Genomic DNA, 15,055 nt, shown 5'->3' on the forward strand with positions numbered 1-15,055 from the left:
ATCATTGGCCTTTTTGTCTTTTCGGTCACCTTGAGGGGGCAAGGTTCCCGCAGATGTGGCTCCCTCTGCTCAACATATCTGGCTCCATCTCAGTGTTCAGTCCTAGTTTAAACAATATGAATACAGAATGGCTCTTCCTGATATCTCATTTAAAGAATGTATTATCACCTCCCCATAAGCCTTTCTTTTCTTTTGTTTTTTTTTTTGAAGATTTATTTTTATTATTTTTTATTGGAAAGGCGGATATACAGAGAGGAGAGACAGAGAGGAAGATCTTCCGTCCGATGATTCACTCCCCAAGTGAGCACAACGGCCGATGCTATGCCCATCCGAAGCCAGGAAACTCTTCTGGGTCTCCCACGCGGGTGCAGGGTCCCAAAGCTTTGGGCCGTCCTGACTGCTTTCCTGGGCCACAGGCAGGGAGCTGGAAGGGAAGCGGGGCTGCCGGGATAGAACTGGCGCCCATATGAGATCCCGGGCGTGCAAGGCGAGGACCTTAACCACTTGCGCCACCGCGCCGGGCCCAAGCCTTTATTTTCTAACATAACCCATCAGATTCAGTTTTCTCTTGTTTCTTGTCACAATATGCATGTTGGAATCAATTTGTTTATTTCCTGTCCTTCCCAGGATGCAAAGGGACAAGTCTGTTTCATTTTCCAGTAGTGTGCTCTTTACCTGGGTCAGTGCTTTGCATATAGTAGATAAACAATAAACATTTGAGTTAGTTCAATTCAATCCAAATACTTCCTTGCTTATTGAAAATATTTTAAGACATAATATTTAAAATTCTTGTGTATGAAGCCAGGTATGTCTAATTCTCAAGTTACAGGCAAATCTCATTTTTTTTTTCTGTAATAAAAGATAATGTAAGTTGGGCCTGGGGCGGTGACGCAGTGGTTAAGGTCCTCACCTTGCACACCCGGGATCTCATATAGGCACCAGTTCTAATCCTGGCAGCCCCGCTTCCCATCCAGCTCCCTGCCTGTGGCCCTGGAAAGCAGTCGAGGACGGCCCAAAGCTTTGGGACCCTGCACCCTTGTGGGAGACCCAGAAGAGGCTCCTGGCTTTGGATCAGCATAGCATCGGCCCGTTGCGCTCACTTGGGGAGTGAATCATCGGACGGAAGAGCTTCCTCTCTGTCTCTCCTCTCTGTAAATCTGCCTTTCCAATAAAAATAAAATAAATCTTTAAAAAAAAAGATAATGTAAGTAGCTTCCTACCCCCATCTGGCTCTTTGCCTTGTTTTGCCTTTTAGAAAGACACTACTTAAAATATATGTATATTTGTTTTTATTTGAAGATTTATAGATTTATAATAAGAAGGATAAATAGAAAAAGATCGTCTTCCATCTGCTGGTTCAAATGGTCCCAAATGGCTGCCAAGGCCAGAGCTGAGCTGATCTGCAGTCAGGAGCCAGGAGGCTCTTCCAGGTTCTTCTGCCGGAAGATATTTGCAGTCCTGTTGTCCTGCCTGCCTGGATGCCAATCCAAGATGCTGAAGGAAAGGATAACTGCTGGAGCAATGGTGCTGCAGTCAGCTTTGTGAGAGTGGAATTCGGGCAGTGGAAGGCAGATGAAATGCTCAAAGAATTCTCATTCATGGTAAGAAAAGTTGTGCCTGTCAGAGGGTGGTAGCCCAGCAGTTAGGCACGCAACAGTCTTCCAAGACCCTCAGGCTGTGGGTCTAAGGTTGTATCTGAAGACCCTGAGTAGCTGCAGTCAGCAAGAATGTACAGTATTGTCTGTTTTCTGCCTTTATGTCCATCATCAAAGACAGGGACTATTTCCTTCTCTCACACTCATGACAGAGGCAGTGGCAGCATTTGTTTAAAGGATGGTAATCCCTGCCAAGGTCCTCCAGAGAAACAGAGCCAGTAGGATGGAGATATTGACAAAGGCACTGCCAAAAGCCAATGAAAAAAGAACGTGAAAGCAAGTTTATTTTGGCACAAAAAATTTTTAGGTGCATGCATAGTTTTCCCATAATATGCATTTTCCAGAAATGATTGTGTTCAGCTGCAGGAAGGGAATGGGAACAATGTGGGAAATTACAGTTAATGGGCAGGTGTCTTTTCTTAGGAGGGAACTGAAATGTTCTAAAAGTAGATTGTGGTTGTAGTTGTACAATCCCATAAATATGTTAAAATACTTAATTATGTACTTTAAATGCATGAATTATGAATTCCATCTCAATAAATGGCCAAGAAAAGAAAGAATATGGCTTCCTCATGTTAGGTATTTTTCAAGTTGCTTGCATTTGGATGTCAACCACCATGCCACCCTATTAGAAAACCTTCATGTTGCCCATTCACCTTGGGAAACTGGTGACCATGGTGTAAAAGAAGGCATACATTGACTGTTTGGCAGCCTTTTCCAGCCCTGAGATTCAATATCTGGCACAGGACCTTGCATAAGTGACAGTCAAAGCTCACACCTGCCTCCCTGAGCATGCAAGCTGCAGTTGCTGACAGCGAGCCACATGGTAATCCATGCCCCCAGGTGCTGCAGCAGCAAGCACCAGTGGCTACCAGCTGAGGACCATCCAGAAATGCCACGGGCCCCACTGAGAACATCCTGCATGGGGATACTTGGAAATTCGAGCTTCACAAGAATCAAACAGATTATTTAGAAGTTTGCAGAATGCTAAGAGACATGCCTTTGGGCAAGTTATGAATTTTAAAAATTCAATGTGCCACTTTTTTAAAACAAAAAGGCATCTAAGTTTATGTTAAGCTCAAATATCCTCTTCAACATTTGTTATATTCCTTGGAGGCATGACTTTAACACTAAATTTTGATGGGATAATTTGATGACATTTCTTTGATTGAGGCTGTTTTGGTATATTTTCACTGACAAGCGTAGGGATGGGAAAGTGGGAAACTATCTTTCATTTTATTAGTGTTAAATTAAACTTAGATATTTGTTTTCCTGTAAAAAAAATTCTGTAGTTCTAGCTTCAGTCTTTCACCATGGAATATAGTGTTAGCTGTTTGTTTTCCATACCTGCTCCTCAGTATGGAGCAGGTGGTCCAGGTGGTTTTCTCCAGTGCTAGCAGGTTGAGTGTTTTTTCATCGTGTAAGAATGTTGAATTTTGTCAAGTGCTTTTTCTGTATCAGTTGAGATGATCATGTGATTCCCCGCTCTGTTAATATCAGGTATTGCGCCTACTGACTTTTGTATATTAAATCATATTTCCGTTCTAGCAGTAAATCACACTTGGTGATGGTGAATGATTGAACTCATTTTTAGGTAAGTTAGAGAATTTCTTATATACCTTCTAACCAGTATTTAGGGAACTTGGAAAGACAAAGATAACTTTGAAGACTAGAAAAATATATATATCATCAAATATTATTATAGTATGAGTAAATATACTTTAGATATTATTTAAGTGTTGGTATGTATTTGTCAAAGGTGTGGACAGCAGATTAGTGTGTGTGTGTGTGTGTGTGTGTGTGTGTATATATGCACAAGCATGTCTGGGATTTATTCATTTATTTGAAAGCAGAATTAGAGAGAGAAAACACACAGAGAGAGAAAGAGGTGGTGGGGAGAGAGAGAGGTCTGCCATTTGCTGGTTCACTCCTTCACACTGCTGCAGGGGCCAGAGGCCAGTTGGAAGGCAGGAGCCTGGGAATCCATCTGTGTCTTCCTCGTGGGTGGCAGGGGCCCAAGCTTTTGAGCCATCTTTCACCACTCTCTCAGGCACATTAGTAGAGAACTAAATTGAAAGTAGGGTAATCAGGATTCAAACCAGTTCTCTGATCTGGAATAACAGCACTGCAAGTGATGGCTTAACCTTTTGTGCCAAAATGCCCACAAAGTGTGGGTTCTGGAGTCAAACTGCCTCTATTCAAATCCTGTCTCTGCCACTTAGCAGTTGGATTACCTAGACATATTTTTAATTATTTAGCTTCATAAAGTAGGAATCATAAAATAGGCATTAAAACAGCACCCCCCCCCAAAAAAAGAAAAAAAAACAGCACTTCCTCAGTGACGTAGTTACACAGCAATTAGAATGGTACATTGGGGTGAGAATTACAGTGCACCAGCATTCCATATGAGTGGCCATTTAAATCATGGCTGCTCCACTCCTGATCTAGCTCCATGGGAATGAGCCTGGGAAGGCAGTGGAACATGGCCTAAGTCCTTGGACACCCTACCACCCACATGGGAGACCTAGCTGACTCCTGATTTCAACCTGGCCCAACCTTAGCCATTCCAGCCATCTGGGGAGTACATCAGCAGATAGAGGATCTCTCAATGGCTCTCTATAACTCTGCCTTTCAAATTAGGATAAATAAAAATATAATAGAAATAAATCTAAAAAAAAAAAAAAACCAGCCTGAGCCACCACTTGTGACACAAGTACTCCAAATTGGAGCATCGGTTTGAGTTCCAGCTGCCCTACTAATCCAGCTCTCTGCTGTTGCTCCTGGGAGGCCATCAGAGGATGCCCGTGGGAGTCCTGGCTTCAGCCTGGCCTGGCCTGGCCCAGTCATTGCAGCCATTTGGAGAGTGACCCAACAGAGGAAGGATCTCTCTCATTTTTACCTCTCTGACTTTCAGATAAATAAAGACAGAATAAAAGAACAGTACCTGGCATACAATAAGTGCTTTGTGAATGTAACTATCATTATTTGGCTGCCATTTGATTGATGAAATATATGTGTATTTTGCTGAATCCAAGTATAAAAACAAATTGTCAACTAAGCTATTTAGTGACAAGAAAATCGTTCACAGCTGAGAAACTATAGACAAAACTCTTTAAACTAGATAAGAGATTGCCAGCTTTATCACTTGTCTGTGTCATCTTGTTACACCTGAGAAGAAGCCAAGCTATTAATCCTTCAATACTCCCTCAGGTCAAAAGAAATAATCTTCCTATCTACAGGCACCTGACCTTGAAGTTCTGACCACCCTCAGTACTGCCACATTTGCCCTCCTCCCCACCCCAATAGACCTGGTATTATCATAAATCAGACTTGGCTGTCACCCTCCACCCTCCTCCTGCCCAAGAGCACACATCCCTCAAGGTCAAGGTGGGTACCTAACTTTCTGTATAATCCCAAACCTTCCAACACAGGGCTTCAACCTCAGCCAATAAATCTTAGATTAAATTCTCTGCTTCCATTCAATCAACCCTCATTCTCTGCAGGATGATATACAGAAAAACAAACCTGGGGACACAGTGATATAGATTTAAATTCTGCCTTGACCCTTCGAAGTTGAATAAACGTGGTAAGTCCCAAGTTTAAGCGTTGCCCTTCTAATAGGGAGAAGTAGAAATTAGAAATAGCATTTATCTCAAGAATACTGTGTTGCTGCAGAAAATGCCAACAGATGATCCAAAAGAAAAAAAGCTTACCTGACTCCAAATGTTGCCATATCAAGTATCTAATTCTCCAATAATTAAACCCTTCTTATTTTTTTTTTACTGAGTTGCACTTATTTATTTTTCCTTGTTTGCCATATCCCCATGATTATAAAAATATTAATAAACTGTACTTTTAAAGAGTTTTGGATTTATAGGATATTTAACCAGAGAGAACAGAGATCCTTTATACCCACTTTATTCACCTCAATATCTGGTTGCCCTGTTGTTAGCATCCTATATTAGTATAGCACATTGGTTATGATGAAGCAATGAATCAGTATTGAAAGCTTTATTAACTAAAGACCATATTTTGACCTCTGCATAATGTTTCTTTATGTTCTAAAATCTAAGAGATTAGCCATGACAGTTTTGAGTAATATTGCCTGTGTATGCTATAGATAATTCTACAGCTAAAATTTTCTTTATGTTATTCTCAATATTAGACCAGAATATTGTTTTGGGAAGAAAAAAAAATCACAGAGACAAAATACTGCTTAGATCAAATAATTGGATACTTTCTTTTCCTTAGGATTTATTTATTTAAAAATAAAGTTACAGAAAGAAAGGAGGAAAGACAAAAGAGATATTTCGTTCACTGGTGCACTCCTCAGCTGGCTGCAACAACCAGGTTGTGCCAGGCCAAAGCCAGGAGCCAGGAGCTTCTTCCAAGTCTCCCAAACACTAGGGCCATCTTCCCCTGCCTTCCAGCCTCATCAGCAGGGATACAGGAAGGAAGTGAAGCCCTAACACTTATCCAGTACCCATATAGGTTGCTGGCGTCATAGGTGTAAGTTTAGTTTTATATATTCCAAAGATAGCCACTTCTTTTTTCCTATACTTAGTGGTTCATTAAGTCTGTAATTATACAGTGAATAAATCGTGCTTTTGCAAAAATTAAGGAGAAAAAGGAAGGAAGGAAATGAGGAAGGAGATTAAGAGAGGAAAGAGAGTAGAGGGTGTGTGATTATCTCTTTAGAATTTTATCTAAGAAATATATGAAATTTGTTCTCTGCATAGTAACAAAGAATTTTTCAAGAAAGAGCAAACAACAGTGCTATGAAACTGACCCTTTACTGAAGAGATTAGAGGTGTATGCTGAAGAATGAGTGATAAATCTGATGCTTTCAATGTCAAGGCAGTTGTTCTAAGGGAAAACATTGCTTATAAACAGAGAAGTTCCAACTTGATATGGATCATTCTTATGGTACCTGTCATGACTCTCTAATCAAATGGATTATATCACTTTAAGATCTTTAATCTTTTACATGGCTATGCCTAAACACTCACCTAGCATGGGAACGAATGAAATCAACACACCGAGGGCTGAAGAAGAGAGGAGTCCAAATTGACTCCTTTCTTTTTATCAGCGGGTAACATTTTTCAAAGTCATGTTTGATGAAATGAAGTGGGAGTGGGCATGGTGATGCAGTGGATTCTGCTGCCTCCTAAAATGGCTGCATCCTATATCAGAGTGCTGATTGCAGTCCTGGCTCTTCCACTTTGGATCCAACCTCCTGCTTACGTGCTTGGGCCGGCCTCATTTCTGACCCAGACCTAGCCATACAGTCACTTGGAGAGTAGACCAGCATATGGGAGACTCTCTCCTCCCTTTCTTCCTCTTCTCTGCCTCTCTCTGTCATTGTGACTTTCAAATAAATGAATTTATCTTTTATAATAAAGAGCCAAATTATCAGAAAAATATGAAGAAGCATATAATTCAGATACTTATGCAGTTAATTTTAGATAAACTAGACATAGTTTTAGTGTAAGTATGTCCCAAACAGTATTTTTATGTCAGTATATAAATGCAGAGATAATTAGAAATAATTCAACTTTAACTGGGCATTCTTACACTTCTTTATGATAAATGTGGCAAGCTTAGTATTCCCAGGATCTAAACTCAGGTCTTCTGATGCCAGACATAGTGCTGTTTCCACTCTGATCTTCCCTTCAGTTGATTTCACAAAGTAAGCAACCATTGAGTAGATGTCACAGTGCCTTTCACATACTTTGCTGTGAATACACCTGGAAGTCTCATCTTTGTGCCTCTCTTTACATCCAATAAGCCTGTGTTTTGGACTTTGTTTTTAGTTAGGCCATGCTGAAAGGTCTTTGCATTGTGGGAAGATGACGTCGGTAGCATCCTGGGATTAGCCTTTATAGTAACTCTGTAATGGTGCTTGAAATGCCTGAAATCCACAAAGAGGAAACAGCAAGATACAAACTGGCATTCTATCACTTTAACAGGATCCACAGGATGTGTTCTTACTGTGCTTATAATCAATACTGTTGATGCAGTTGACAAAGCACTTTCCATACATTATCCTATATGATCCTCAAATAAATCTATTGAGTGGTTACACCTATTTTTCCATTGCAACTAAGTTTGTTTTTGTGGCAACTAGGGTATTATATAAAATGGATTGTGCAGCTGCTAGACACCAGAGCTATAGACTTGGCCCACACCTTCTACACCCAGGTCGTGAGCATTTCCACACCAAGATGTTTTAGTGTAGATGGGAAAAGCACACAGTGTCTGGGGCTGCCTGTTGATCTGCCAACTTAAGGAAGAGTTGACTCTCCAGTCTCACTTAACACATATTGTTGGCAACAATCCAGACTGTGCTTATTTTAGTTAAGGCTTTACAATACCTCCTGTGCAATTAGTAAATTCAGAATAGATTTTATGACCATAATAACTCACCTGCTTCAGAAGTCTTTGTGCTTTAGGGAACAGGGCCAACAAATCTAAAAGGCCTAGGGCACATTGGGCCAAGTTGCTCATACTTGTTCATGTTATTTTTGGAGACTCCTGGAATGACCTAGGCCAGATGGACCCATCTGAAGGAATGGACAGCAACTGTTTGCTTTCAGAGTTCGATCAACATACATTTAAAAATACATGTACAGACAGAGATCTTCCATCCATTGCTTCACTCCCTGAATGCTGGCAACCAAAGCCAGGAGTCTGGAACTCATTTCAGGTCTCCTCTGCAGGTGGCAGAGATCCATCACTTGTTGCTTCCCAGTGTGTACAACAGAGGAATTGCAGAATGAGAAGCAGCGCCAGAAAGCCAGGCACTCCTGTACAGAATATAAGTGCTCCAAAGGGCACCTTGACAGCTAGGCAAAACTCAGAACATTCACATGAATTTTTTTTTCTGCTAATTACAAGTAAGACAGGTCCATGAATGATAGCTCATCTCCAAAGTTCTTCCCTCCTTGAAGGAGCAAAGGCCATAGTCTACTTCAACACGTGGATTTTAAAACTCTGGAAAATAAGGAGCTGATTACTACCAAAAATCCTTTCACTTTCTTTGAACATTTGTTCAAACGTGCCTGTAACTACAGACAAGCTTGGAACCAGTAAAGGGAAGCTCTCAGGCAGTGTCTTCTGATAGCTCAGAAGGGGCTCAGGAGTTGAAGAGCCCGCAAAGGGCTTAAAGCAAAAGCCCTTTGTGAGAGAAAACACTGTGAGAGAAATACTGTTAACAGCGAGGAAGTTGTAGAGGTCCATTGTACAACTCGGCACTTATAGTTAATAATACTGCAATATGTACTTCCAATTTTGGTTACAGAGAAGGTCTCATGATAAATGCTTTTCCAGAAGTGAGTGAGGAGGTCACCCAAGGGAATTTGGGGACATGAGGTTATCATGGGTGTTTGCATATGCCCAAAGTCATCACATTGTACACATTAAATATAGTGCACGCTTTTGTATATCAATTATATATTTCAACAGATTGATGTTTTTAAAGACACCATCCCATATGTACACAAAATATGTAACTCAGAAAGCTATACCTGGATCATCCAACTCTAGAGGTTTCTTTTTGTTGCTGAATCCCATGAGTCAATGGTACATGTGAGGAAGATACTAGGTTGTCTGACCTGAGCTTCAGAGAAAGGCTGAGCTTTTCAAAGCAAAAGCGCATGCTCAGCTCTTCTCCCATGTCATCAGCCTCCGATGCCCACATTGCCCGTAGCCGCCTTCTGCAGCTGCAGAGCCTGATGCTTCAGATAAAACTTTGTGGCCAATCTTGGCAGTGACATCTCTTCTTTGCTGGAAGGTCAAGTATCTTCTGTAAAATGAGAAACACACACTTCTGTCCGTTCTCACTTCTCGGGTCGGAAAGCCACCCTTGAGGACACTGCAGCCTCTCAGTACAACAGCTTCCCAAAATGCCAAGGGTGGGCTCAGCGCCCACCCCCATACCTTTGTAAGTCGTTGTTCTTAGAACACCTGACGCGTTAGGTTAAAGTTAAGGGTTATGTTTGAGGGCTCAGCGTGTCTCTCAGTCATTCAGCAATTAACACATCCCGTGAAGATAGAATGTTGTCAAACAATGCTTATATGTTGGCAGAGAAAAACTGGGCAACAGAGACTCTATGATGGACTATGTCAATCAGTGGATTCTTCAACAACCTCATCGTGCTTGGAGTGGCAAGATTGGCAGCAATTCATAAATGTTGAACTATCAAAACCACTTGAGCAAGATCCTCAGAGCATGCCCCACATCAGGGACCTGGGAGTGGGCAGGAGACTGGGTGGGGTTTCTCCCTTTACCTCCCCCTTTTCCATATGTGAAGGAAACAATGTGGAAATTATAGTCTTATCCACTTTCCTGTAGCCCTTGAACCTTTGTACCCTAATTAACTATATAAAGATTGTCAAAATATAATAAAAAGAAATTTGGAGAAGTAAAATGAATAAATAAATAAATGCTTACCCCAAGTGTTGTCTTTTCCAGAGGTTGGCTTCCCATTTTTATTCAAGTATGTCTTGTAGGTCACACTTCCCAACATTTCACCAAACTGCTTTATGTCCTCAGCATATGTTCCAGTTTATCTCTAACCTTACCAAAACGGCGCCTGGGAATGCATGTGGGGAATTTCTGAGAGCAGGAGTATCATACAGCTCTCTTTCGAGATTCCATATAGGTACTTTTTAAGCCTGTACTGACTCTTCCTTGAAGTAGAGTCAAGCCTTGGCAAAGACTCATAGGACGAGGAATGATGTGAAACTTGGGTGGAACCAGACCTAAGAGCGCTGAGCCAGCTCTGGAACAAGCTCTTTCGATGGGCAGCAGGTTGTCTAAATGAGCCTCGGGGCTATCAGGGCCTTCCAGGGCCTCTGCTATGTGAAGACCAAGCTGAGACAATGGCTGGACCTCGGCAGATGGCAGCAGATCTCCGTTCAGTTTTGGGGCAGGCCTCTCATCCTCAGGGGGGGCGGGAAATGAGGCTCAAAACCAAACTCCTGGACAAAGAGATTGCAAAGGGCTAGGCAAGCTATTCCTGAGGGGGACTGGAAGCCAAGAAGGGCTTATTTTAACAGAAAAAAATGAGGCAGTGACAATCCACATGGCTCAGGAGTAATACAGTTGACATCCATGTTCTTCATTTCCAAGTCTAATTTTCCTTATGTGAAAATGGGGATGATAATAGTTCCTACTGCAGGATACCTCTGTGAAGACTCAGTAAATAATGTCATGTGGTATCTTAGTAGAGTTATTATTGTCTACGTATTTTAATCTGCAATAATGCATAATAATAATAATATATTATTGCAGATGAAAGTGCATAAATGGAATGCAAGTTATATAAACTTTAAAATAATTTCACTTTTGAAGCTTTTAAGATGGATTATGTCCTAAGAGCATTTTCTGATTATTTTTAACACGTTCTTTAAAAAAAAGGTGTAGTTTTGAGAAGATGACCAGGTGGATACTATGAATTTGTTGACAATGGTTTGTAAAGTTAGCATAGCATATGTGACTGCTTAGCATAACAACTGTACCAACAGTATAGCAAATATACTTATTTTCAAACTGAAAAGATGACAAATCGCAAATCTTTGATGTCAGACTTTTTAAAAGCATGAATTCAGATTCCTTAGTCTAGTCAGAATTTTTCTATGAAGTTCAATATTTGCTAGAAATCTTTGCATAAGCACTTTTCCCAGTCCAACACTGTTTTCCTTTTCATATCCAAAAATCTGAAAGTTCAGACGAGTGGGTCCTGCCCAATAGGGGTGTGTGATCTTGCAGTTGACCTCCAGAGAGGTGGGAGTGGCAGCCTCCACAAGGATAAAAGCGTTCCTCAGAGAGCCGAAGACCTGTGGTGAGCGTCCCATTTGCTGATCCACTGCTCTGCATCAGCATCCTCACGTAACTCGACATCCATAGAGCATCAGCTGCCACTGACCTGAAAGAAGACCTTGTCCTACGTCCTTGTTGGGTAAGTCCCTTGCAGTTTTATCTTTCCTTCTTAAAAAACAAACAAACAAAAAACCTAATGAGAGTTTTGATAATCAAGCAATTATTTATTGTTGACCATTTTCTACAAATAAACTATTCATTCACAGTGAAATCTTAAGTGGGTTGAATTATGTTGGTGGCTAAATGTCACCATTTAGAGTAAGTTCATGCTAACAACACTCTAAACCATGTGTCTTTGTAGTTAGATGCCTTGCATTTTCTCAACTCCTCTGAAACTGGGGGTGGGGGGTGGGGAATAACCAAAATCTAGTATTTTAGTAGTCTATCAAAATGTTGAAACAAAACAAACTGACAGTGAATGAGTTTTTCAGATCTAAATAATCAATATAAATTCATTAAGCAAAGTTAAAATTCAGTTTTTCCTTCAGAGTAACCTTATGTTAATTGTGTGTTTTATTGCTTCTAGGGTCTCAGTGTGAATACTAAAATTGGAAGAACTTAGTTTAGTTATGAAATAATTTTTCCCTTTATACAAGTGTCAACATTTTAAAATTTCCTGAAAATTATGTGTAAGTTATGTGTAAGTTTCTAGAGTGCTGAGCGGCCACTTTCCAGTCTTTTCTGTAATATGCATGTAAGAAGCCCACTCACCATTAAGAACAAGGAAGCAGAACAGTGACGTCAGAGGTCAATAGGCGAAGTGACACAGCCAGCACAAGAAGCCACTGCTGCTGTCCTCCAGCTCCAGGGCAAGTTTCCAACGTAAACCAAAAAGAAAATATTCCTTTATGGCCCCATGGCAGTACACAGTGAACGGAAATGTGGCAGGCTTTTATGTTTGCTGCATTACTTCTAAATGATGTAGTTTCTCTTCAAAATAGGAGTACCTAACTCACCCTGTGTGTATGCTGGACAAACTCCAAGCACTGGGAAAAACTACTATAGTATCTGCTTTTGCAATTATTGAAACTCAGATTAAGACATGGTCATTTTATAGTGATATAAAAAGTTACATGAGCAAAAGGAACTGTAAAATTATGCCAGAACATAGCTGCTAGGGGCCAAAGCTGTGGCACAGCTAGTTAAGCCACTGTCTGTGATGCTAGCATCCCATTTGTTCCCAGTTCAAGTTCCAGGTACTCCACTTCTGGTTGAGCACCTTGCTGATGCACGTGAGAAGATGGCCAAAGTACACACACAGATCTGCGTGGACCTCCTGCCTGCTGGCTGTAGCCTGGCCCAGCCCCCGTTTGGGAACCAGTAGATGGAAGTTCTCCCTCTGTCTCTTCTTTGTCCCTCTGGAACTCTGCCTTCGAAATAAATAAATGAATCGGAAAGAAAGAAAAGAAACAATCCCTACTAAAATAGAGAAAATAAGATGACATAGGCATTTTATTAAGAATTGAAGCTTGAAATTCATATAACATTTAATTCTGTAATTTTTAAGTGCAATGACACAATCTTTTTAATGCTGGTGTGTGTTAATTAAAAAGAAAAAGTCTTTAAATCAGAGCCTACTAATTTGACATGCACAATTATTATTACAGTACCCAAAAAGTAGTTTACCTACGAAAACAGGATTTGCTAAGCAAACAAACAGTGCTGAAAATTTATGTAATTAAGAGAATTTGCCATTTTCAAGCAAATTATGACCACTTAGAGGCATAATCAACATAAAGTACAGGAGGAAATTCTCAAAACTATGATCTTTCATTCTCTTGTTGCTTAAAATTCACATATTAAAACTTGCCCCCCCAATCTGAAAATGTATGTAAGAAAGTAATACTAATGTAATTTCTATATCAAATATTTATAATACACTAATGTATCCATACAATAAAAAGACTGATTCCAAAACACTATCATGGAAACCAACTCATTTTCACACTGTTTATGGTGGTGCAGTTTCACGGTAAGCTGTAAATATATATTTATATAGCTGGAATGTGAAGGATACTTTAAATATGTCCCCACTTTGCTTTCCCTTTTAGAGATGATGTCTGCACAAGACATGGCTAAAGTAATGATTGTCATGTTTGCAGTTTGTTTTCTGGCCAAGTTGGACGGGAAGCCCATTCAGTAAGTCCTGCAGCCCATACTGCATGGTGAGGGCGCGGGAATGGAATTGTTCAGGCTGCTTTATAACGTGGACGTGAGCCCCTCTCTCTCTCCCTCTCTCCCAGGAAGAGAGCTGTGAGTGAAATCCAGCTGATGCACAGCCTGGGCAAACATCTCACCGTGATGGATAGGGTGGAATGGCTGCTTAAGAAGATGCAAGATGTGCACAATTTTGTTGGCCTCAAAGCTCCTCTTCTTGCCAAAGAAGGAGGTTTCCAGAAGCCTCGCAAAAAGGAAGACAATATTCTAGTTGTCAGTCATCACAAAAGTCTTGGTGAGGCAGACAAAGCCGATGTGGATGTACTAGCTAAAGTTAAATCCCAGTGACAATAGATATGAGCAGAGCACCACTCCAGCACTGGGCGACAATACTGCTTGCTGCTACCGTTTCTGATCACTGTTAAGATTACCAAGTGTCAGGATTTCCAATGCAGTCTGTGACAATCGCAATTTCATTTTTTAAAATTCTACTTTTACTCATTTGTGGGCTGTTTTAATCAACCTAGCTCTACTACTTATTCTTTTCAAAGTATGTTATTGCTTAATTTAGAATAAAATAGCATGTTTTGATTTCTCATTATACCACAAAATAAAATTTTAATGATTATAATTTTAAATATATGAAATTGTTCCTCACTTATCACAAGTATTATTTTTGGTTACAACTGAAATCATTTAGTTTAAATTGGTCATGACTAGCTAGAACAATGCTAAATGCTCTTTCAAGATTTGTTTCACAGTTTGAAATTTGGAATATCTTTCTTTTTATATTACCAGAGTAATGGGTCCGCTAGTTAGATTTTTTTTTTTTTTACTTTTTAATTTCTGAAAAGAAAGTTGTTTGGAATTTGAATGCATAAGCATGTGTCTCCCCATAAACCCACTGATGATATATCTAGTTTAGACTGCAATTTGCAAGGATTAGAATTTTCATATTTTCTAGGGGATAATTTAATTCATTTGTCATTTGAAAACATATCTTTAGGACTCATTACTTGTCATGCACTATATTAAGCACTAGGCCTGTATTGGCCTACAAAATAGATCTGACTTCTATCATCACAGGGCCTATAGTTTATTTGGAGAGAACATGTATAAATTCTCTTTTAACTTTGGTAAGTGGCCTGTAGGAAATGCACAGAATACTGATGGAGGATAAAATCCAGAGCCTTAATCCAGTCACATCAGCACCTGCCAGCAGGTTGATGGCATAAATAGTCTACATTGTGGACTGGTCCAGTACAGCAGATCATTGTGTATTGATCTTTAAAAATGTGTCCATTATGTTTGATGACTGACTTCTAAATTATAGATATTTTGAAAAAAATTCTAGTTAATG

The 15,055-nt window shown here is 40.2% G+C and overlaps 1 protein-coding gene and 1 non-coding gene across 2 annotated transcripts; both read left to right on the plus strand.

Moving 5' to 3' along the window:
• Positions 1-2,289: 2,289 nt before the first annotated feature.
• Positions 2,290-2,422, plus strand: LOC121162254. Its single transcript, XR_005884773.1, has one exon. It is a non-coding gene; the product is annotated as a small nucleolar RNA SNORA13 (small nucleolar RNA).
• Positions 2,423-13,585: 11,163 nt separating this feature from the next.
• Positions 13,586-14,043, plus strand: PTH (parathyroid hormone). Its single transcript, XM_040988944.1, has 2 exons — positions 13,586-13,677; positions 13,782-14,043. Exons 1-2 carry the CDS (start codon positions 13,592-13,594, stop codon positions 14,041-14,043), a joined length of 348 nt encoding a protein of 115 aa, XP_040844878.1. The 5' UTR covers positions 13,586-13,591.
• The last annotated feature ends 1,012 nt before the right edge of the window (positions 14,044-15,055 follow it).

The sequence above is a fragment of the Ochotona curzoniae genome, unplaced genomic scaffold, assembly GCF_017591425.1.
Source record: "Ochotona curzoniae isolate NIBS_2020 unplaced genomic scaffold, NIBS_Ocur_1.0 contig_517, whole genome shotgun sequence".
Taxonomy (NCBI): Eukaryota; Metazoa; Chordata; class Mammalia; order Lagomorpha; family Ochotonidae; genus Ochotona; species Ochotona curzoniae.

What these genes read in the sequence shown, in the direction of transcription:
- PTH (XM_040988944.1), top strand. Translation starts at nt 13,592, where the DNA reads ATGATGTCTGCACAAGACATGGCTAAAGTAATGATTGTCATGTTTGCA. An exon ending in TTGGACGGGAAGCCCATTCA is followed by an intron (nt 13,678 to 13,781) that starts GTAAGTCCTGCA and finishes CCTCTCTCCCAG; the next exon opens with GAAGAGAGCTGTGAGTGAAA.